The 25,795-nt window shown below is 41.0% G+C and overlaps 1 protein-coding gene across 1 annotated transcript; it reads left to right on the top strand.

Annotated features, from left to right (window-relative positions):
- The first annotated feature begins 3,108 nt into the window (after positions 1 to 3,108).
- Positions 3,109 to 6,147, top strand: LOC110530617 (zinc finger protein 503). Its single transcript, XM_021613833.3, has 2 exons — positions 3,109 to 3,799; positions 4,219 to 6,147. Exons 1-2 carry the CDS (start codon positions 3,557 to 3,559, stop codon positions 5,617 to 5,619), a joined length of 1,644 nt encoding a protein of 547 aa, XP_021469508.1. The 5' UTR covers positions 3,109 to 3,556; the 3' UTR covers positions 5,620 to 6,147.
- Positions 6,148 to 25,795: the final 19,648 nt, after the last annotated feature.

Here is a 25,795-nt window from a genome sequence, read left to right as displayed (position 1 = left end):
TCTTGTACTTCAAAGTCCACAGCATTTAAGGGCCACGGGAAAATTGTATTTGTAAGACACTTTCTTGCTTAGTTATGTTTCCACTTTGTAAGTCTCCAAAAAATAAATGTCACAACGTAATTTAATTGATTTATGTTGTAATTTGTCAGTAATAGATTTAATGCAGTTTTGTGCACACCGAGTAATGAGTAAGGTATTCACAAATTACATTCAGTATGGTTTGAAAATAAAACGAGCAGGCGGCCAGTACGTTGCAATTAACTTTAGTGAACGATTAACAGAAAATACATGTATGGCTTAAAATGTAAATCAAAAATCAGATAAAAGACATTAGGCTACAATGCACATTCATCTGAGATATTTCCTTTATTCAAGGGCTCAAAATATACATGTTTTTAAATTATTTTTATTTGACCTTTTATTTATACAGGTTTTTTCTCGTTGAGATAATATCTATTTTCCAAGAGAGACCTGATCCAATAGCAGCAGGATAGCAGTTTATGACTATAGCAGTTTTTGCTTCTGCGATAAGAACATGAATTATATGGTAAGGCTTCAATAGGCTGCAAGAAGTTGGGTTTCGTGTGAATAGGCCCTTAGGCCAATGTTGACATGCAGTGACACTTGAGTAGCCTACAAAGTAAAATAATTCACGTCATATTCTGGCTATAATTCCCTTATGGTTAAAATATAAATTACATATTTTACACTCTGGTTCAATTTTTTTATAAGATATAACTTCAAATATATATCCATAGTTTTCCGAAAGGCCGGTCATTTTAACAAAAAATTTTGAAAGCCTAAAATAAATATATTTACTTTTCCAGCTGTTTTTCTGCCCCCCTGTGATTGCCCACTCCAGGTTTTCTTGCTCTCCAAGATGACCTGTCAAACCGATTACCGTAGAGAGAGATTAATGGCGGAGGCGGGTTACAATAATAATCGTTTTGTTTGAAGTGACAACTTTGATAGGCGTTGATTTACTTATAAACTGATAGGCTTTTAATTGAGCGCCTCTATCCCGATTGAGATGAAAAGAGACCCGCATTGAAAGGCTGCCGGATTCCCCTGAGCCTCAATACTGATTAGCCATCTCAGCGGTGAATAGTTCAAGGCATTTTAAACTTATTTTCTCAGCGCTCTGACACCATTTCTCTTTTATTTATCTTTCAGTCACCCCTCTTTTCTCCCACTTAAATAAAATAAATAATTGTCATTGTATGTAAATTAAATCGAGTTGACATCAATATAAAATGTCTGGACTAGTTTTTTTGTTCCCTTTTATTTGTCATTGTTGTTGGGGAGATAACAATGTGCCAGAGGCGAATGACGTTTTTTTTTACGATAGGTATAGAAGAAGTACGTTTGGATCTGTGAGGGAAAGTGGTTATTGTTCGCCTTTGCAGAGAATCCAGGACATTATGTTTCACTCAGTAATGTGAACCTTACATGTTGACGTGTGTTGGATAGCCGCTGACCCTGCTCGGAGTGACTTTGTTATGGGGAACTTTGCCTTCCACTAATAACTGTGTTCATATTGGCTATTCAAAATAATGTTAAATGCTCCATATAGCCTACTAAGCAACACAAGATTGCCATTTAAAAACACTTTCTGGTCACATTTCAAGCAATTCACACTATTACATTTAAATGTAATTTTAGCCATAACGTTTCCCATATCTAGGCTAAATGTAGGTAAGTCCATTACCAAGTAATGTCCATAAGCAGGAACATGAACATTACTAAAATATGATAGTTGACTCTGTTCGTCAATGAAACGATTTCTGACAGGTAGCCTAGTGGTTAGAGCGTCGGGTCAGTAACCGAAAGGTTGTTAGATCGAACCTCAGAGCTGGCAAGGTAAAAATCTGTCGTTCTGCCCCTGAACAAGGCAGTGTTCAGTAGGCCGTCATTGTAAATACGAGTTTGTTCTTAACTGACTTGCCTAGTTAAATAACATCAGAGCACCTAAACTCCATGGCGTGTTTAGTGCGGTTTTTGGGACACATTCCTCGTTTTGAAGTATTTGACAGGGAGGGAAAACGTTGAAAATGCTTAATTTATGCCGCGTTCACGTGCTAGTCTGAACTAGGAAACTCGGAAATGTCCTGCTTGTTAACTGGTTTGAACGCGGAACCTGTACAATTAACTACAACAGTTAGCAAGTCGGAAATGTCCGAGTTTCTTAGTTCAGACTAGCACGTGAACGAGGCATAAATCCAAGTGAATCTGCGACCAAGATGTGCCTTCGGTCGCTGTGTTTGAGGAGAACCTTGTAAAATGTGGTTAGTTTAGCCAAGTCAATATCTTCATTAATTTTCAAATACCGTCCTAAATTCCATGAAGACGTATGAATAAATCTGAAAAAGATGCATAGCGCTGTGCAGTCAGCATATTGTCGATGCGTATATACACATTTAATTTAACACGATAAAGATTGATTTCGTCCAAATTAAGTCTCTTTTCTTAGATGCATCTCTCTCTTTCCATGTGTCCCCTTTTCCCCATGCAACTATGCTCGCATGTAATCCGCTACAATAGCTGTCAAATCAAGGCAGGATTGACAGCCCCTGACAAATAACTGATTGATTGCGGTGGAGCAGAATTGACAGTTGACGGAGGGGTGGAGATAGACATAGAAGGGCAGTGTATATTATAGGCTACTGAAAACATGTGACATTCTCATCCCTCCATCACTGCATTGGTCTGTTCCTGTCAACGCTTGTCTGAATCGAGTTGAAGTGGTTGATCTTCTGGTTGTGGGATATAATTCACATTGGGAAATGTATGTGTAGACTAAGATACATGCTTGTGTTAAGATTCAAGATTCAATAGGCCAAAAGTGCTAAAAACAATGCTTATTAGTGCATTAGTCATTAGAAAACAAATGAATAACGATTTAATTTATTTTTATGAGTACATTTCCCATTATCCTAAGTATCATGTAGCTCATGTCTTCCAGTAATAACCATTACCACATCACCAACCTATTCATTTGCCAAATGCCTTCACTTGCGTCTATATACAGTACTTTTTCAGACGCTGAAAAATCTAAACAAGCCTTGCCCTGTCCTGCCTATAGGATGGTGAGAGCGCGCACAACAACCCAACTATTCCTCCCTACCTCTTCGCCCGCGCTGTAAAAATAGAGGATAACGTCACATCCCCTTGACCCTCCAATCACCTCAGGGTCCCATTTGATTGGAAGGCGGCAAAGGCTTTAATCTCGGACTAATTCAGATGCTTTTGAAGTGAGCATTTCTACCAGTTCGTACTTTGGGAGTATAGAGAGCGGACCTGCTGGGAGATACAGAACGCGCTATGCCTATGATGCAAGACGCAGCCTCGGATCCGCGATAACATCGCAATCACTCTCCTGTATCTTCTTCCTGCTTACCAGCCGCACCTTCTTATTTTCCTCTCACTATAAGGATTATTACACGCAATACCAACACTTTTTTTCTCTCCTGATTTTCGAGAGATGTTGTAATTGCTTTTCACCTTTCTTGATGAATTTGATAAATGCATTACCGACTAATTTCGTGAGAATTAGGACATGATCACATCGCCCTCGGTGTCTGCTCTGAGCAATAGTAATACTCATCTAGTCTGGGAGAGCATCGACTCTCGGAATAACATCAACAAGCCTTTTCTTCATTCCGTTCCCCCGTCGGACCATCTACGGCAAGCTAAGCGAGTTCCCATCAAGGTTTTGAGAATGCTTACGGCACGATCAGGACACATTTTGCACCCAGAGTATCTTCAACCGTTACCATCTACCCCGATTAGCCCTATTGAGGTAAGATTTAAAAAATCATTTAAAAAACAGCTGAACTAATAAGTTAAAGTTGATTGTTTTTGTTGTTTTGTAACCATTACAAATAGAAACGGTTCTCCCGGAATGTAGCACAGGAAACAGCATATAAATAACGATGTACTATATCGAAGTGTAGATGTGGGCTATTCTATTATAGAGCTCATTGATAAAATACATGTTTTATAAATGTAGGAAATGTTCATCGTTCTCTTAGAGCTTGGCTATTCTCTCGCGTAAAAGCTGCGCATTGCGCACTACTCTTTTATTTTGGGGTGGCGGCGGAGAAGGGCTCGGACATTCCGTTGCTGGATGCATTTCAATCAAAAGTCCTCTTGTTTGACTGTTTTTATATTTTTTCACTATTCAATTTGTAAATATCGGTATTGTTGTTTTCTCTACAGCTAGATGCCAAGAAGAGTCCATTGGCACTGCTGGCGCAGACATGCTCTCAAATCGGTAAACCAGACCCCCCTCCCTCTTCCAAACTCTCCTCGATTACATCTAATGGATCTAGTGACAAGGAATCCAAATCCGGTCCATTAAAAATGAGCGACATCGGTGTGGATGACAAATCTAGCTTCAAACCCTATTCGAAACCGTCCGATAAGAAGGACTCGTCCTCGGGCGTTTTGAGTGGAGAGAAGACTGGTTTCCGAGTACCGAGCGCCACCTGTCAGCCGTTCACGCCACGGACAGGCAGCCCCAACTCCAGCACTTCTGCCTCTCCCATGCCGTCTGAGGGGAAGTGTGGAGACAGGGAGGACAAGAAAGATTCAGATTGTAATAAAAATGGCACAACGGACGGATCTGGAACCACTAACAGCCACAGCAGGATAAGCGTGAGTTGCGGTGGAATTAACGTGGAGGTGAACCAGCACCAGGAGACGCCCGGGTCCAAAGCCCCGTCTTCGGAATCGTCCTCCATAACCTCCGCTTCCTCAGCTTCCGGACTGGGGTCAGGACTTGTAGCCCCGGTCTCTCCTTACAAACCTGGTCAGACAGTTTTTCCCCTGCCGCCTGCTGGCATGCACTACCCCGGGAGTTTAGGGGCCTACGCAGGTTATCCCCAACACTATCTCCCCCACGGCGGCAGCCTGGTTAACGCACAGCTGGCCAGCATGGGCTGCAGTAAAGCCGGATCCAGCCCACTGGCTGGGGCCTCTCCACCCTCCATCATGTCAGCCAGCCTGTGTAGAGACCCTTACTGCTTAAGTTACCATTGTGCCAGCCACTTAGCGGGCGCTGCCAGTGCCTCACAGCAGTGCCACGACAACGCGATGAAATCCGGGTACCACCACATGTACCCGACACACCTTTTGCACGGCATGCACTCCTCTCCGCAGTCGTTCAGTGGACACCCTTTGTACCCCTATGGTTTCATGCTCCCCAACGACCCACTTCCTCACGTCTGTAACTGGGTGTCTGCGAACGGACCCTGCGACAAGCGTTTCTCCTCTTCCGAGGAGCTGCTGATACACCTGCGGACGCACACCGCCTTCACCGGGGCGGAAAAGTTGATATCGGGTTACCCTAGTTCCTCATCTTTAGCGAGTGCTGCGGCTGCCGCTATGGCGTGCCACATGCACATGCCGCAGTCCGGAGGCCCTGGAAGCCCCGGGACACTGACCCTGAGGAGTCCGCATCACGCGTTGGGACTAAGCAGCCGTTACCATCCGTACTCCAAGAGCCCCCTGCCTACCGGAGCCCCTGTTCCCGTTCCCGCAGCTACCGGGCCATACTACTCCCCATATGCACTGTACGGCCAGAGACTCACCACAGCAACGGCGCTGGGATACCAGTGAAACACACTTGACTTTTGAAAAGTTTATAATGATAAAATGCAAATATAAAGACTTTTATATCAACGCTCCACCTATGGACAGGATCCGTGGACTGTATTTATTTATGTCGACTGAAAGCGGACGATAATAGCTACAAATTGAAGATATTTGAGAGACTCGAAGTGCATTATGTTTAAACTGAACTCTATAGGTAAAATGAAAACACACATGGTAGAATACTAATAAAATAGAGGTTTTCATTTCGATGTTCATTTGAAATTGATATGATTGTATTGTTCTTATTTAATGTTTCATTGAAAAGAAAATAATTGACATGCATGTTTGTTTCTTAAAATCCCAAATTGTCCACATTTAAAATTGCCGTTATTTTTCAGGTGTATACCAGGGAAAGAGAATTGGTATTTTTTTGTATGTATTCTGGAAAAATAAGAAACGATTCTGTTCCATATTTCCGTGTGCCTCCTTTTATGATAACAACAAGACCTACATTTTTAACATGCTATTTCATTAAACAGTTTCTGGTTTCTTTATGATTTTAAAGTGACATTATGAGATGTGCTGATCTGGGAAGTTAATCTTATTAACTGGTTGCCTATACAAACAACTGGAACGTTATTTACAGAGTAGGCTATGTTTTTTTAAATGTTCACTTTAAAGTGCACTTTATTTCTACAACATCTCTATAGAGTTTAATGTGATTTTTTTTTTAGCATGATACATTGTTTTTAAACTAAATCATTTGACTTAAGTTGAAACACTAGGCTATTTTAAAACTAAACAGACAACTTTGAAAACGAATGCAACTAAGATTGGACATTATTTCAACAATAGTGTATAGCTAGCTGAACGTCATGATTGAGTGTGTGAGCGCGCTGTGTGCAAGTGTGTCTGCATGTTCTAAAACGGGATGCATCCATCAAAGCATGTTAATAATTGTTGATTGACGATGAGTTTTGACATTATTGCTGTAGCGATTGGATTTAGAAGGTCATTTCCAAAAAGTATTGTTGGCTAAATATAGTTTTCAATATTTGAGGATGTAGAAAAATGTTGTCTCTTGACATTGCATGGTTAATAGTGATCCCCTCGAGCAACAAACAGACAACGCCTCATTTTGAAATGCGTTATCAAGGTATTTGTATTATATTCACGAGTCATTGAATATGTATTAATTATGAATATAGAGTATCCTACTAAAAACATACGGCAAAACTCTAGAAGGGAATAATAATATTGTATAGGATTACATAAGGAACATTGCGCATACTTGATTTTAGAATGTCTCTATAATCTATTTCCACTTTGGCCCCACTTCAATATAGTTGGTTGAAAATAACTGATGATTTTAGAGACATCCAGCTGGGTGCAGACGTCAATTTAACGTCGATTCCACATTGGTCAATGTCTTTTAATTGAAATCAAATCACATTTTATTGGTCACATACACATATTTAGCAGATGTTATTGCGGGTGCAGCGAAACGCTTGTGTTCCTAGCTCTTACGGTGCTGTAATATCTAATAATTCACAACAATACACACAAATCTAAAGTAAAATAATGGAATTAAGAAATATATAAATAATGATGTGGAAACAACGTTGATTAAAGCAGTGTGTGCCCAGTAGTGTAACATTGGTGTGTGATTCAGAAATTTGTAGGAGACCATTTCCAAATGCCATGATCTAGCCTATAGTTTAAACAAAGGATTATCACGCAAACTTTTAAATATACATCCGACTATATTCAGCTTTTTTAATTACAGTAGAGGCCCAACTAGCCTAATTTATACAAAAAAAATGTGTTGTTGGCTCATTCATTCCTTAGATCAAACAGGGTTGAAGTTTCGTGCACATTTTTGTTTCATATTGAAATTCATCAACAGCTGGCCTATAGGCCTAACTGTTCGCTGCTCTGTATACTGCCGTTTGCTATGTTAAATAAGGCCACACAATCTTAAATTGCATGGTTACAGACACACCATATTAGTCCAGTAATTAATCATGCCTTTATTGCATTCAGGCGAGAAAAAATGGTTGCCACATTTTTTTAAAGAAATACCTAGTCAAGCCAAAAGTTAGGTCTATTGCTTTTCACAGAATATTTCACACAAAATCTACAAAATGGCTGCGAAACGGGCCAATCCCCGAGATAACAATACCATTTTACAATCAAGAAATAGGCTATATTACTCAAATACCAATAGCTAATGGGTTAACCTTACAAGTCCAAAAGATTCATTCATGTTTTTAATTGCATAATTGGGAAACGTTGAATTGAAACACAGTGGAACTCAATCATTTAGCCTACTATAGTTCTGCTTGGTGCCATTGGTGTCAAACATCAACAGGATAACAGTAGGGTCCCACTAGACACACACTGGTTGAATCAACATTGTTTCCACGTCATGTTATTTCAATGAACCAACTTGGAATAGACCTTGAATTGACATCTGTGCCCAGTGGGGTGAAATCAGAAAAAGTGGGACACCTTTTGAGTTTCAGTCTTATGTACGTTTTTAGACATCTATTCAACATAGCCCAACACACAATACATTTCTGAAATAAATCCTCAACATGTTTCCTAATCACACAAAATTGAATCAAATTTCCAATGGGCTAGAATGAATGGCCTATCCCAGTTTATCTAACCTGCTGTCCCAGTTTCCCAAATGTGCACTGAAAATGTGGTTTTGGCTCAGTGTACACAAATGGGTGTGTCATGCTTTCTGTGAATATGATATCAACATTTGTCCTTTTTGTGTGATTAGGAAACATGTTGAGGATTTCAGAAATATATTATGTGTTGGGCTAATATGTTGAATAGATGTTGAAAAATGGGTTAGAGAAGACCGAAATGCAAAACGTGTCCCACACGTTCTGAATTCACCATATATTTTAGAAGTGAAATTGTTTTAATTGAATTAAATATACAGTAGCCTATAGCTTAAGGTCTTGTACCAGCCTTATTTATCAAACACAAATATGTTGTGTCTGAATATATAGTTGACAGGCCTTTACATATTTTCTTCCTGTTCTTAGCAGTCAGTGAAGCTAGCTGAAAATAGCTTCAAGCTAAAGCCAGATATTCTCCTCTATACAGGCACAAACTGGTGTGAGGCACAATGTCCCATTTCCTTCATTCTGTGTGAAAGACGAGATGTCACACAGTGGACGTGTCTGAAGTGACAGGCTAGAATAGAGCGCATCAGCCCTATAACAGGGAGCACTGCCACACAACGATCTATTGGCTTATCTGTCCGTCAAACGCTCAAGTGTTTCCACTTTGCATCTATAACTCATGAAAATACTATACTCTGGAAATGTTCTTGAATATGAATTAATGAATGAGTTATTTGTAAATGACTTTGACCTCTGAATGATAGCTACACTCATCCACCCTGTCATTGGTTATTTAGCTGAATACCGTCTCAGAGAGATCGCTCTCGTCTTGGTCCACCAGCAGCTATAGTCAAAACCAACTTCTCTGTTTGTTAATGTGTGTGTACATGTGTGAGTTTGTTTGTGTGTGTGTGTGTACACATGCGTGAATAAGTATGTGTGTGTGTGTGTGTGTGTGTGTGTGTGTGTGTCGGTCTGGAGGCCCACACACGTTCTAAACTGATGTAATGACGGTGAAAGGGAGCGATTTCCATTTTTACCCACATCATGGTGGCTGTGTGTGGAGGTCCCAGATGGAAGGCAATTTATCATGTGCCCCTCCCTTGGCCTGTCACTGGGGGAACAGGCAGGCACATGTGTGCATGAATTACCAGCACTACCCCCTTCCACTTGCTCACAGTGGGGAGAAGCCAACAAGCAGAGGAGAAAAAGGACTTAGCTACAGCATTAGTGCTTCATGCCAGTAGTACAATACAGAGGGAATGTACTAAGGCATAAAACTGTCTGGAAGGACTTTGAGATTGTAGGGAGGGAGAGAACAGTCGGATTATAGCACAGGGAGGATATTGTTAGGCGATATTGTAATATTTCTTTACCTTAAATATATGAAAGGTGATTAATAATCCATGGTTTTGTGTTGGCAAAACCACTCACACCGTTGTCTCAATGTGCATTAAAGTTTATAACAGAACAATCTGAAAATGTGAATTGATTGTTGTAAATGGGAGGTCGTTTTGGTGACAGACAGAGCAATGACAAAAAAACACACAGGTCACAGAGGAAGAGGTTAAGTGAGGTTCATTCCCTAAACTGTCCCAGTAAACATTTACTGGCTGGGGTCAAGGACATTGCCTTTACAAGGGAACACAGCCCTAACAGAGCAGGATTACTGTCTCATCTGTTAGCACAGCATGGTGAGAATGGAGAGCCTTTGCTGTTGATCTTTGAAGTGTCTGCATACCTATCGACTATGTATCGCCTATCTGTCGAATATCTATCGCCTACCTATTGCCTACGTATCGCTTGTCTATTGCCTATCTATCGTCTATCTATCACCTATCTATTCTGGTTTATGCAACAGACCAAGTATGTAACCTGGCTAGTTGAATGAGATACCACAATGGACAGTATTAGCCCACCGAGCCAAGCCTCTAAGAGCTAACAGATCTCGGCCAGACACGGTAACTCATCACACAAGCACAGTTCAGTGAACCAGTTCTGCTACACTTGCTCTGTCTTCTGAGATCTGTGGTTTTAAAAGAACAGGAGACATTTTAGTGTTCGGACTTATCAGTGATACTATACCATCTTTCACCTACCCACAATGCACGGGTGCAGGACATCTGGCAGGCAGGACATTTGGCCTTGGGAAACCCAGGACGTGAGTCACACACCTCACCCTGTAGTCAACCCTCTCTCCTGAATTACCCTCCATCTCTAAAGCTGTCATTAGTGGGTGTGTGACACAATATAAAGACACACCATTGTCTGCTATGGCAAGTCTATAGTTTGGGCAACAGCTGTGTCAATACAGGGGAAGCAGCTATAATGTTCAAGCCCCATTCCAGACATAAGTCAAAGAGCAATTATTCTCCTTTATGAGTGTGGTCTCTTTTAGGAGGGTAAGATGATAATTAAAGGCCTATCCTTGGAAAAACAGTAGGCTTACCCTACAACCATGATTATTATGCGGTTGTTTTGTTAGGTTTTAGATTGCATGGTTATGCTTGATGCATTTTGTGTTTTGGGCTTCATTTTGTGTTTTGGGCTTCATTTTGTGTTTTGGACAAGCACCACAGTTGTGTTTTAATGTCAAACAAACATCTCATAACTAGAGGTCGACCGATTATGATTTTTCAACGCAGATACCGATTATTGGAGGACCAAAAAAAGCCGATAGCGATTAATCGGTCGATTTCTTTTATTTATTTGTAATAATGACAATTACAACAATACTGAATGAACACTTATTTTAACTTAATATAATACATCAATAAAATCAATTTAGCCTCAAATATGTAATGAAACATGTTCAATTTGGTTTAAATAATGCAAAAACAAAGTGTTGGAGAAGAAAGTAAAAGTGCAATATGTGCCATGTAAGAAAGCTAGCGTTTAAGTTCCTTGCTCAGAACATGAGAACATATGAAAGCTGGTGGTTCCTTTTAACATGAGTCTTCAATATTCCCAGGTAAGAAGTTTTAGGTTGTAGTTATTATAGGAATTATAGGACTATTTCTCTCTATACCATTTGTATTTCATATACCTTTGACTATTGGATGTTCTTATAGGCACTTTAGTATTGCCAGTGTAACAGTATAGCTTCCGTCCCTCTCCTCGCTCCTCCCTGGGCTCGAACCAGGAACACAACGACAACAGCCACCCTCGAAGCAGCGTTACCCATAGCTCCACAAAAGCCGCGGCCCTTGCAGAGCAAGGCGAACAACTACTCCAAGTCTCAGAGCGAGTGACGTTTGAAACGCTATTAGCGCGCACCCCGCTAACTAGCTAGCCATTTCACTTCGGTTAGACCAGACTAATCTCGGGAGTTAATAGGCTTGAAGTCATAAACAGTGCAATGCTTGAAGCTTTGCGAAGAGCTGCTGGCAAACGCACGAAAGTGCGAGCCTGTTGGGGCCTACCATCGCTCAGTCAGACTGCTCTGTCAAATCATAGACTTAATTATAAAATAATAACACACAGAAATGCGAGCCTTAGGTCATTAATATGGTCGAATCCGGAAATTATCATCTCGAAAACAAAACGTTTATTCTTTCGGTGAAATACGGAACCGTTCCGTATCTAACGGGTGGCATCCATTAGTCTAAATATTCCTGTTACATTGCACAACCTTCAATGTTATGTCATAATTACGTAAAATTCTGGCAAATTATTTCGCAACTAGCCAGGCGGCCCAAACTGTTGCATATACCCTGACTCTGCGTGCAATGAATTCAAGAGAAGTGACACAATTTCACCTGCTTAATATTGTCTGCCAACCTGGATTTCTTTTAGCTAAATATGCAGGTTTCAAAATATATACTTCTGTGTATTGATTTTAAGAAAGGCATTGATGTTTATGGTTAGGTACAGTTGTGCAACGATTGTGCTTTTTTCGCAAATGCGCTTTTGTTAAATCCTCATTATATGCAACACAGGACATGCTAGATAAACTAGTAATATCATCAACCATGTGTAGTTAACTAGTGATTATGATTGATTGTTTTTCATAAGATACGTTTAATGCTAGCTAGCAACTTACCTTGGCTTCTTACTGCATTCGCGTAACAGGCAGGCTCCTCGTGGAGTGCAATGTAAGGCAGGTGGTTAGAGCGTTGGACTAGTTAACTGTAAGGTTGCAAGATTGAATCCCCGAGCTGACAAGGTAAAAATCTGTTGTTCTGCCCCTGAACAAGGCAGTTAACCCACCGTTCCTAGGCCGTCATTGAAAATAAGAATGTGTTCTTAACTGACTGTGAGCCAGGCCTAATCACACAACATCAGTGCCCAACCACGCTAATGCTCTTGTGGCTGAATGGAAGCAATTCCGGCAGCAATGTTCCAATATCTAGTAAAAAGCCATACCAAAAGAGTGGAGGCTGTTATAGCAGCAAAGGGGGACCAAGTCCATATTAATGCCCATTAATTTGGAATGAGTTGTTTAACAAGCAGATGTCCACATACTGTTGGTCATGTAGTGTGTGTAATTTACGGCGAGGCTCCAACATGGCATGTACCTGTGTATTCTCATACCTTCACAGTGTAGTATAACACATGAAGGCCCGTGTACTAAAGGGTGTCACGCTAAAACCATCCTCTCACAGACACAGTGATTTATGACTGCGGGCGGAGGGCCGTTGAGATAGATATCCACAGCTTCTGTGATTGTAGTAATGAAGCCATAAAGGGCACAGCATGAAACTAAGCAGGGCTCCGGACTGCATCAAGCAAATTACATTATCACCCAGCGCTAACTGAATGTAACTAAATCCCCCAGAAGATAGAAATCAACATTGTCAATGGTCACACGTCATATCCATGAGTGCTAAAGCACCCCGTTCTGACAAGCTGATCTTAGAATGCAGATCTCCCAACTGAGAACTGTAATGCAGACCATTTCACCCTCTAAACAGACTGAGCTGAGAATCCATGCAGGAAACCCTCCTCCACATGCATGCAGACACACTTCCTTCAAATGTGATTTCCTCTCCTCATTGATTCACAACTGTAAAGTGCTCTCTCATCCAGGTAATATGTGAAAGTGGGGTGGCATCATCAAAGCTTTCGATTTACGCCACTCAAAAAACTCCCAACTCACTTGACCTGACACCTCGTGCTTTAGAAGGCCTTAATTGAGGTTACTGGCGTCCACTTTGGGATCTACACTATATCGTCGATATGCGGCTGTTTCACTTCACAGATAATTTACGCCCATAACAATAATGCACATTTTCCTGTTTCTGACTAATAATATTATATTAAAATCAGAGCCGCTTCTAGCCTTTTGGGGGTCCTAAGCAAAACATTTTAGTGGGCCCCCTCTTGACAGCAAAGATTACATTTTAAGTTTTTAAGTTAATTTCCTGCAATTCTACACATTTTGATGCAATTTTAAATACATTTGTTTTCCAGTTCTACACATTTTGCAATGGGGTGTAGAGAAAATGTGTAAATTTAAAAGCATAATTCAGGCATTAAAGCCCTGAATTATGCCATGTTATTGATATCTGAGTGAGAGTGACTAACAAAATCAATGGGGGCCCCCTGGAGGTTAGGGCCCCTGGGATATCTATGGTATTCTGCCATGATAGCTGGCTAGACTAATTTACCAATCAAAAAAGTGTATGCTGACATGGCTAATTGAGTGACTGTCAGTGATGACATAACAAGAGAAAAATTGCTGACATCTTTTTCTCTTCATTCTTCCATATCAATGAAGACCAAGGATGTGTTGTTGGGCTTTGATTCCATGATATCATCTAGATCAAATCAAATTTGATTTGTCAAATGCACTGAATACAACATATGTAGACCTTACTGTGTAATGCTTACTTACAAGTCCTTAACCAACAATGCAGTTCAAGAAATAGAGTTAAGAAAGTATGAAATAAAAAGTTACATAATAAAATAACAATGAAGCTATATACAGGGGGTACCGGTACTGAGTCAGTGTGCGGGGGTACAGGTTAGTCGAGGTAATTTGTACATGTAGGTAGGGGTAAAGTGACTATGCATAGATAATAAACAGCAAGTATCAGCAGTGTAAAAACAAATGGGGGGGGGGGGGGGGGGGGTGGTAAATGTAAATAGTCCATGTGGCCATTTGATTAATTGTTTAGCAGTCTTATGGCTTGGGGGTAGAAGCTGTTAAGGAGCTTTTTGGACCTAGACTTGGCTCTCCGGTACCAGACGTAGTCGTCGTTCAGTCACAACTCGTTGAAACATAAGATATTACAGTTTTTAATGTCCTGTTGGTAAGATAGTCTTGAACTGAGATCATCCAATTTATTTTCAGTAATTGCACGTTGGCCAATAGAACGGATGGTAGAGGCGGGTTACCCACTCGCTAACGAATTCTATCAAGGCACCCCGATCTCCGCCCCGTGTATTTCTGTCTTGTCTTCACGAGAATGATTGGGATTTGGGCCTGGTCACGGAGAAGCAGGATATCCTTAGCGTCGGACTCATTAAAGAAAAAATTAGTAATGATGTTATGATATCCAGAAGCCCTTTTGGGTCATAAGAGACGGTAGCAGCAACATTATGTATAAAATAGGTTAAAAACAATGCGAAAAAACACATAAAATAGCACAATTGGTTAGTAGCCCCGTCAGATTTTGAAATTATGCTTTACAGCCAAAGCAATCCAAGCGTTTGTGTAAGTTTATCGATCGCACGACAAAACATTAAGTACACTTAGCATCAGGTAACTTGGTCACGAAAATCAGAAAAGCAATCAAATTAATCGTTTACCTTTGATGATCTTCGGATGTTTTCACTCACGAGACTCCCAGTTACACAGCAAATGTTATTTTTGTTCCATAAAGATTATTTTTATATCCAAAATACCTCTGTTTGCTTGGCGCGTTATGTTCAGAAATCCACAAGAAAGAGAGGTCACGACAACGCAGACGAAAATTCCAAATGGTTTCCATAATGTCCATAGAAACATGTCAAAAGCTTTTTATAATCAATCCTCAGGTAGTTTTTAAAATATATAATCGATAATATATCAACCGCAAATGTCTTTCACAGTAGGAGAGGGAAAAGCAATACCTATCCAAACTCTGTTGCACGAGCAAAACTCATGTGACCACTTGACGCGATGTTATCGTTATGGCTAATTTTTCAAAATAAAAGCCTGAAACTATGTCTGAAGACTGTTGACACCTTGAGGAAGCGATAGGAAAAGGAATCTGGTTCATATCCCTTTAAATCCAGCAAAGGGAGGCTATGGAACATGGTTTTCAAAATAGAAGCCACTTCCTGTTTTGATTTTCCTCAGGGTTTCGCCTGCAACATCAGTTCTGTTATACTCACAGACAATATTTTGACTGTTTTGGAAACTTTAGAGTGTTTTCTACCCAATACTAATAATAATATGCATTTATTAGCAACTGAGACTGAGGAGCTGGCCATTTACAATGGGTACCTTTTTATCCAAGCTACTCAATACTGCCCCTGCAGCCATAAAACGTTAACAAACTATATTTTCGGCAAGTCGGTTAGGACATCTACTTTGTGCATGACACAAGTAAATTCCAACAATTGTTTACAGACAGATTATTTCACTTATCATTCACTGTATCACAATTCCAGTGGGTCAGAAGTTTACATAACAATTCCAGAAAATGATGTCATGGCTTTAGAAGCTTCTGATAGGCTAATTGACACAAGACCTCAGAAACAAAATTGTAGACCTCCACAAGTCTGGTTTATCATTGGGAGCAATTTCCAAACGCCTGAAGGTACCACGTTCATCTGTACAAACAATAGTGCGCAAGTATAATATTGAAGCAACATCTAATGACATCAGTCAGGAAGTTAAATCTTGGTCGCAAATGGGTCTTCCAAATGGACAATGAGCCCAAGCTTACTTCCAAAATTGTGGCAAAATGGCTTAAGGACAACAAAGTCAAGGTATTGGAGTGGCCATCACAAAGCCCTGACCTCAATCCTATGGAAAATTTGTGGGCAGATCTGAAAAAGCGTGTGCGAGCAAAGAGGCCTACAAACCTGACTCAGTTACACCAGCTCTGTCAGGAGGAATGGACCAAGATTCACCCAACTTATTGTGGGAAGCTTGTGGAAGGCTACCCAAAACGTTTGATCCAAGTTAAACAATTTAAAGGCAATGCTACCAAATACTAACTGAGTGTATGTAAACTTCTGACCCACTGGGAATGTGATGAAAGAAGTAAAAGCTGAAATAAATAATTATTATTCTGACATTTCACATACTTAAAATAAAGTGGTGATCCTAAATGACCTAAAACAGGGAATCTTTACTAGGATTAAATGTCAGGAATTGTGAAAAACTTCCGACCAACTGTATATCTTGTATCAAAGAGATTTACTGTTTTCTTTCCTGATCTGACAAATTCATAGTAACACATATTCTTCATTGTATTCCTCATTAGATGTATTTTTGTGATTAAAATATCTCATGCCGTTTTATTTGAGAATATTTAACTTTTTATGTAGCAAAGTCAGGTTATCTGTGTAATATTGACCACAACATGCTGCATGGGAATTGCCATTGCCTGGGCTGACGCTAAAAATTCTACTTCCTGATTCTCTCCAGAACGCTGTAGCAGGAACCAAGTATGAACGAAAGATTAAACAGAGCAGCAATATACAACAGCCAAGTGATTTATAAGAGCCATATTTATCAAGTTGATATAACCTATTCAACTATAACCAGCCGACACATTACTTTAGCGATTCATTCACGTCAGACTTCGAGACGACACACACACACACACACACACACACAACAACAACACTGCACAAACCTCCTTTCTCCCTACTCTCCAATGGATTCCAATAGAGACTTCTCAGAGGAAATAAGAGCAGGGAAGATGGGGGCATTTTTCAACTCATCCACATGCTGTAAGCGATGACGCTGCGATGTGTCACACATTGATCTGAGTCTGAGCACCGTATGAGGGAGCAGAGGGTATTAAACAGACTAATGGGGCTGACTGGGAGACAAATATGGCCAGACACACAGCTATACATACAGTCCCAGGAAATACCAAGCTACGCATCCCTTTTACAGCTCTAATGTATGAAATTGAAGCTAAAATGACCTACTTCCTGTTGTGGTTGGTGGTGCATGTTTGTGTGTGGAGAGACAATATAGTAGCCACATAATAGGAGGTCATAACATGCTAAGCTAGCAGGTGGTAATGCATTACAATAAAGCAATTACCTATTTGGAGGAACATGTTGACTGCATGAGGAAGAGTTTAGTTGTGGGAAGGATGTGATGTCTTCCATGCTGTGGTGTAAAGTATTTCAAAGTACTACTTAAGTAGTTTTTTTGGGTATCTGTACTTTACTATTTATATTTTTGATTGCTTTACTTTTACTTCTACATATGTTAAGAAAATATTGTACTTTTTAATCCTTACATTTTCCTTGACACCCAAAAGTACTCGTTACATTTCGATTGCTTTGCAGGACAGGAAAATAGTCCAATTCACACACTTATCAACCAAACATCCCTGATCACCCTTACTGCCTCTGATCTGGTGGACTCACCAAACACACATGCTTTGTTTGTAAATGATGTCTGAATGTTGGAAGGTGCCCGTTGCTTTCCGTAAATTAAAAATACAAGACAATGGTGCCATCTGGTTTGCTTAATATAAGGAATTCGAAATTATTTGTACTTTTACTTTTGATACTTAAGTATATTTTAAAACAAATACTTTCAAACTTTTACTCAAGTATATTTTACTGGGTGACTTACTTTTACTTGAGTCATTTTCTATTAAGGTATCTTTACTTTTACTCAAGTACAGTACTTTTTCCACCACTGCTTCCATGTAATGTAATAGAGTTTCTGTCATATATAAAAAGGAACTACATGTAAATGCAATACTTTCCAGACAGAATAGAGAAACTTTTATCGCGATACACATACTCCAGTAGATAGATGAATGACAAAAGTTACTGGTGAATGTATAAATAATTACATCGAGCCTCACTGAGTAACAGGGTGGTTGGTGTTTTGGAGATGTACACATTGTCATAGTTAAATCACTATAGTTCAGATAAAGATAACGCTTGGGACTATCCAACATTGAGCGAATATTGACTTTGTTCTTATTATTGTTATTTGTAAAACGCCCAGCTTCAGTCAGCTGATTCTAGCCATCCCTTCTGGTTAGTTCTAGTCGGGCAGCTTCAGTCAGCTGATTCTAGCCATCCCTTCTGGTTAGTTCTAGTCGGGCAGCTTCAGTCAGCTGATTCTAGCCATCCCTTCTGGTTAGTTCTAGTCGGGCAGCTTCAGTCAGCTGATTCTAGCCATCCCTTCTGGTTAGTTCTAGTCGGGCAGCTTCAGTCAGCTGATTCTAGCCATCCCTTCTGGTTAGTTCTAGTCGGGCAGCTTCAGTCAGCTGATTCTAGCCATCCCTTCTGGTTAGTTCTAGTCGGGCAGCTTCAGTCAGCTGATTCTAGCCATCCCTTCTGGTTAGTTCTAGTCGGGCAGCTTCAGTCAGCTGATTCTAGCCATCCCTTCTGGTTAGTTCTAGTCGGGCAGCTTCAGTCAGCTGATTCTAGCCATCCCTTCTGGTTAGTTCTAGTCGGGCAGCTTCAGTCAGCTGATTCTAGCCATCCCTTCTGGTTAGTTCTAGTCGGGCAGCTTCAGTCAGCTGATTCTAGCCATCCCTTCTGGTTAGTTCTAGTCGGGCAGCTTCAGTCAGCTGATTCTAGCCATCCCTTCTGGTTAGTTCTAGTCGGGCAGCTTCAGTCAGCTGATTCTAGCCATCCCTTCTGGTTAGTTCTAGTCGGTCAGCTTCAGTCAGCTGATTCTAGCCATCCCTTCTGATTAGTTCTAGTCGGGCAGCTTCAGTCAGCTGATTCTAGCCATCCCTTCTGGTTAGTTCTAGTCGGGCAGCTTCAGTCAGCTGATTCTAGCCATCCCTTCTGATTAGTTCTAGTCGGGCAGCTTCAGTCAGCTGATTCTAGCCATCCCTTCTGGTTAGTTCTAGTCGGGCAGCTTCAGTCAGCTGATTCTAGCCATCCCTTCTGGTTAGTTCTAGTCGGGCAGCTTCAGTCAGCTGATTCTAGCCATCCCTTCTGATTAGTTCTAGTCGGGCAGCTTCAGTCAGCTGATTCTAGCCATCCCTTCTGGTTAGTTCTAGTCGGTCAGCTTCAGTCAGCTGATTCTAGCCATCCCTTCTGATTAGTTCTAGTCGGGCAGCTTCAGTCAGCTGATTCTAGCCATCCCTTCTGGTTAGTTCTAGTCGGGCAGCTTCAGTCAGCTGATTCTAGCCATCCCTTCTGATTAGTTCTAGTCGGGCAGCTTAGTCTCCCTTTCAGAGGACCCCCACTTTTGTTAGTGTCTTATTGGTAAGGTCACACCAAATACTTATCACCACATCTCGTTCCGCCTATCAGTTGCCTTGATTCCCGGGACTTCCGTTTCAGTTAGTCTATGACCCCAGCACACTGTGTGGTCAGAAGCGTGCTTTCCCCATCCTGATGAGCACTTCCACAGTTTACCCTCCTGCTGAGGTTTCCTCCTGTGGACTGAATCCCTGTGTGTCTGATATTTAATTGTGCGTGCATCCATTAAACTCCCCTTAGCCTGGACATCCGCCTCATCCTTGTTCTGACTGGACATTGTGTAGTAGTTTCTACCGATCTTAAGCCAGCACCTAAGGTTTCTTATTACATTCATGGTTCTTCGATTCATTACAACCCTACCCCTATTTTTCAGTTATTATTATTTTTGTTGTTATTGCTATTATTTTTTATAAAATGTTTCTTCTTCCTCCAGCTCCTGTGGCACATCTGGATGTCACAGGCCACACTGTGGGTTTACTGTCACAGCTCAAACACCTGTCCCCCCTGAAGCCTCCACAGATCTGACAGTGAGATGTCTGTCGCCCCCATGGCACTGGCTCATCTGGTGATCACCGGGCTCTAGTAATTCCTGCACACGAAGAGCCCAAAGCAATGGATCTCAGAATGTGAGTTGACCAAAGGTCTCTCTCTCTCTGTCTCTTTCTTTCTCTCTCTCTCTCTCTCTCTCTCTCTCTCTCTCTCTCTCTCTCTCTCTCCATTTCTTTCTTTTTCTCAGTGGAAACTATCTGTTCTATGGAAGTGCAGCTCCACCCATGTCAATGTACCATGACCTCCCACAGAAGTAGTGTTGTTATCCATCCCTCTGTAGTGTACAACCCTTCAGTTAGTCAGCCAGCCAGCCCTTCACACCAGATGCTCTCCACTGTCTGGCTGTGAGCTGTTATTGTCCGTGGCTGTGGACACAGTAAACATTTGATGAAGTGAGACCGGGCCAGAGTAAGGCATTTAGACTAACAGGTCCAGAGCGACTCGGCACAGAGGGAGATGTCATCACTGTCATCATCTTAGGTAAGTTGCTGTAATGACCTGTAGTTGCTATGGTAACTAGAATGTTTTTGCAAAGCTGTTTTATAAGATAAGACTACATAAACCAATGATTTGATTGGAATGAAAGGAAAACATTGTATTTGTATAGTTCCATGTTGCTACAGCAATGAATTGAAAATCCACCTAAATGCATGGTATAGGTGGAAGGTCATGTCAGTGTGGCCATTTTTGTGTTATGGGTTGTAGTTAGTGCTTGATGAAGGCCAATCTGGTGGCAGGGCTCTGAGGTGAACTCAACGGCTCCCCCTATGGACAACAGCATGTAGATCAGTGTGTATCTCTTGCAGCCGAGACACAGTGACACATGACTTCGATTAAATGGAGTTGGATTGAATGTAGTATATAGTATCATAAACTATTACACACACACACACACACACACACACACACACACACACACACACACACACACACACACACACACACACACACACACACACACACACACACACACACACACACACACACAGTCATTAACGTTGAAGACAAGTGAAGAGGTCATGTGAAATATATTACAACAATCGCATTTTGACCGATGAGATAATGTGTGTGATGTTATGACTTGGGCATTTGCTGTGACATGAACATTAGACGTGAACATGAAAAGATATCCAGTATTTAACAGGTATCGCATTTCCATCAGGCTAGGGGGAACTTCTTTCAGTCAAATAGAAGTGTGTGTCGACACGCTGACGCTGAAGAACAGAAGCTGAAGACAGGATTCAGGAATAACTCTCATTGACAGGGTTTCCCCAACTCGGTCCTGCCCCTCCACAATGTGGAGTGACATTGATTTCCATCCACCGCTGCTGCTTCCAGGAGACTGATTCTCTGCCTCCATTGTACAAAATTCCCTAAATGGATCATTCATAATCAGTCTCGATAAAGTAGCCATGAGTGAACTGTACTGTACAGTATAGTGGAGGGACTGGATGTTAAATGCCTTGCTTTCAGCACCAAGTGTGAATGGCCTCTCTGAATGCATTTTTCACCCCAGCATATACCATGTTCAGTACAAGTACACACATGGTGATTTATGGGCCTCTTTCAGCTAAATAATTTACAGTGATATGGGTCTCTGGGCTTTTAATGGTTGTTGCATGGGACTGCATGCTTTTAAAATGTTCCACAGGCCTAGGGTGGAGATAGATAGCAGCTAGGGCCTCTGGACTGATTAATAATCTGCTCAATATTTCACAACAAACCCAGTCCATGAAAGAGTACACATGCCAGTACAGAAGAGCCCTGAGAGAGAGAATGTGTGTGTGTGTGTGTGTGTGTGTGTGCGCGCGCATCCATCTTAAATGTGTGTGTCTGCACGTGTGTACACTTTCATTCGTGCAGATCTCCAAAGGTAACCAGCTTCACCTTAAGTGGCGTGTGCGGAAAAAATAAATATGTTTTAATATTTGATGCATGATTTTACCTTCAGTGTTCACGAGGAAAACCCATTCAAAATATAAAAGGAGCTGTTTTCACCAAATGTTTGTTTTTGTCAGTCTAAATGCCAGTTCAAAGAGAAACACGGTCCGTACTCGGCACTCCACTCTGTGGTCAGTAAACATGCAGCTATTATATTATATATTTACCAAGTCCTTTAAACTTCATTTTACAGATACCACCAATCAAAAGGCATTGTTGTGTTGTGAGATATTATTCTGGGCTAATATTTAACATCTCTGGCCGGCCGTCAGATATAGAGTACAGCCTTTAGAACAGTAGGTATCATATATACTGCCGATTAATCAAAGCACTGTTGACTGTGTGGAACACCTGTTGATATGACCAGAGACGATAAGAAATGTCCCACTCATTCATCTGATGAATGCAACTCCACTTACCACATCTTATTCTCATCCCACGGTTGATTGCATTGAGTTCTATGACTGAATGTCATTAGTTATCATGGTATTTGTTCTCTGTAGACAGCTGAAAGCAGCAAGGGTTGCTTCTGCGTGCTTAGCCCAGTTCTCTTATCAAAGAGGTTCAAGCAAACGCTTCGACAGGTTGAGTGCCTGCATGCTTTTAGCCAGATTGTTGGAGACGATAAATAATATTTCCTTGTTCTCGTTACCTTCACGGGATAATAGATGTGACAGCTGAAAGCGAACGTGGGGTTGACAAGGAAGTTCGATGGCAGGATGCAAAATGGGCTTTGGAATCTGTGAACTTCAAAGCTGTAATCGTTAATTCTAGCCCTGTGCTCTGTCATAGCTATAGAACCTCATGGTAAAGTGCTGTACCGCCAGTGTGTTGTCAACGTGAGGCTTTCAAATTTAGATTTGTTACATTTGAGGAAAGAGGCAGTATCACACACCACAATGAAGCTGATAGGGTATTGCACTTCTTTTCAGGCATTTCTTCAACTTTCTAGATGGGTTAGCTGACAACGTCACGAAAACAATGTGCACGCTTCAATAGGGCAGAAGTCTGTGAGTTGCTGTGATTCTGGGTGGCCAGACAGCTAGCAACAATGACACGATGCTGCCATGTGGGGAATCTTAAGTGAATCCTTTCAGCTAGTTTCATCTTGTTCTTGATACCATGTCTTGTTTTGAGGTGTTTTGACTGATTTCATGTCATTGCTAATATGGTTCAAATTCGCTAACTAGATAGCCAACAACTAAAAGGATGTATTTCAGAGACAACAAGTGTTCATTGTGCAAATGTATTTATGTGTTCAATAAACATTGGCGACTAAATATAGTTTACATGTTGTCAACAATCTAACTCCGTCTGTTTTGCCCTATAGTTGCGAACAAATCGGTTTTGTTGCTGAACAACTAACCAGTCTCTAGACAAGTTAGTAAGTCACCATCCAAATGTTATTGAGACTTTCATGGCCTTCACCACTAAGCTAACCCCTTCTGTTTTGCCCTATAGTTGCTGAACAACCAGCCTTTCTATAGACACTTACAATTCAACACCAATGCCTAATTCTGGGCATGTCTTTTTGAAGAGCTATCCGTTGTAATATTGATAGCAGTGACTACCAGGCAGGATACAGGCCAGTTTAAGTGGGGTCTCTTGATCAAAGGAGAAATCCGGAGGTCTTTGTCTTCCCTGATAGATATATGAACAATGATCAGTGTCTCATGGTGTTATGTCCATCATCACCCTAATATTGAGCAGCAATATAAGGTATATGGTTGTGACGCAAAGCCATTGCAGTGCATCTCTGTCTCTCATGTGAGCAGAATAATAATACCAATAGGAGGTCCAGATGAAAGCACATCATGTAACCATAATCTAATTTGTTTTCTGCCTCGCAAAGTCGGTCTCCCTGACACGTCCTCGGGTTTTGTGTTCCCGTACTTTATACATTTTACATGCGAATCCTGTTCACACATTCTACTCTTCTCACACCACTAGCATGTGCCTGTCATATAACATAATAATATAATAATAATATACCTGTCTTGTTTTAATAAGCACACAGTGGAAGGTTCTCTGACACACCAGTCAGTCTTTGCTTCAATTAAGTTGTAGAGATCTGTTTTTGTGTGTCATATTTTTTTCTTATATCCAAGTGACAACCACTCCTTGTTCCTCACATATCAGCTCTTGTCTAACACATATTTCTTCACAGTTCTCTTATTCTATGTGGTGTGTTGATAATTTTTTCCTACCCATTGTCTATTCAGCTACATGTTCGCTATGATAACTCCAACAGTGGTCGAACCTAACTACTATAGATCCAATTTCTATACATTGGAAGCTTTTCGCTGTTGAATTAGTCTCTTCGGAGGAAAGCCTGGTTTCTCTCCACAGCAGTGTGCAGTTTGCATATCACATGCTTAGCGGTGGTTCCCGGGGCTATATTTATGGAGGCTAACTGTATCCCCTTTCATTGAAACTCAAGCCAATGAGGAGATTTTTTTTCTTCTCATGAGAGACTGCCATTTACAAGCAGTCTTAATGGGGTGCTGGACCAGGGACCACTAACAGACAACTTGTTAATAACACACATCTACTACAAACCAGTTTGTCTTTATATGACACAAACCACCACACACTACTGGGCTAGAACAGGAGTTTCTGATAGCTACAGGGGTCACCTGCTGTATGCCTGGAAAGGTCAAATAAAAGACTTAACCCTCTGGGTAATATACTTAGAGCTGGTGTGAGGTAGAGTGAAGGGAAACGATGAACAGGTAAAGCCTTGTGTGCTTGATATTTCAGACCGTTGTTGGCAGTGGGCTCTATCCCTGTATATTGTATCCTGTATGAAACTCAGTCTATAGCCTACCTACAGTAAGAAGGGTGCACCTAATCAGCCAAACTAGTTCAGACCTCAGCCACGACTTACAGGGCTCCTATATCTATGTATACCTATTACCTACTGTACACATGAAAAATACCACTAAACTCAAACTTGAAATTTCAACCAACATCTTTGGAGTTGAAGCCATTGGCTTGAAACCATCCAAATAAATCTTTCTTCATTGTTTACCTAATGTCAAACATCCTACATGGTAAGAATTGACCTTCAGTCTGCATAGTTATGGTTCTGCTTGTATGAAGTGACAGAGCCAGTTGATGTATGACCTAAATCAAGTGCAAATCTAAGTGGGACAAAACACTGCTGCTATTATCTCTCCTATGTAATATGTAAAACCCTCTGCTCTAATCTGAAGCCAATCTCATGTGTCCTCTGTCACTGGGCAGGTCACCATAAAACACAGACTCTGACAGCTAAATTACACCTCCCATGATAACCTTTCCCTGCCCTCTTATTAGAGGTGGCAGCCAACGGCTGTAGTACAGGGTTAATGGAATGCAAACCAAGGTAAGGGGATCGACTGTCCGCCATGTGAGTATGTCCGAAAATAAGATATCACAGAGAGGATTGACATTTCACTTTTTCTGTTGTTTCATCTCAGGCTCATTCACATACGGTATGTTGTCACAAATCAAATATTGTATTGCCACTAATTTGTCAGTGTGTGTGCGTAAAACACTCCTTCATGTTATGAACAGGTTACTTCATACGTTACGAACACATTATATCATTTATTTTATTTGTATTTATTTATTTGTATTTATTTAACTAGGCAAGTCAGTTAAGAACAAATTCTTATTTACAACAACGGCCTACTCCGGCCAAACCCGGACGACGCTGGGCCAATTGT

The sequence above is a fragment of the Oncorhynchus mykiss genome, chromosome 1 (assembly GCF_057628025.1).
Source record: "Oncorhynchus mykiss isolate SJ-2025 chromosome 1, ASM5762802v1, whole genome shotgun sequence".
NCBI lineage: Eukaryota > Metazoa > Chordata > Actinopteri > Salmoniformes > Salmonidae > Oncorhynchus > Oncorhynchus mykiss.
The sequence above is the reverse complement of the archived record's forward strand: the minus strand, read 5'-3'. Positions and strand labels throughout refer to the sequence as shown.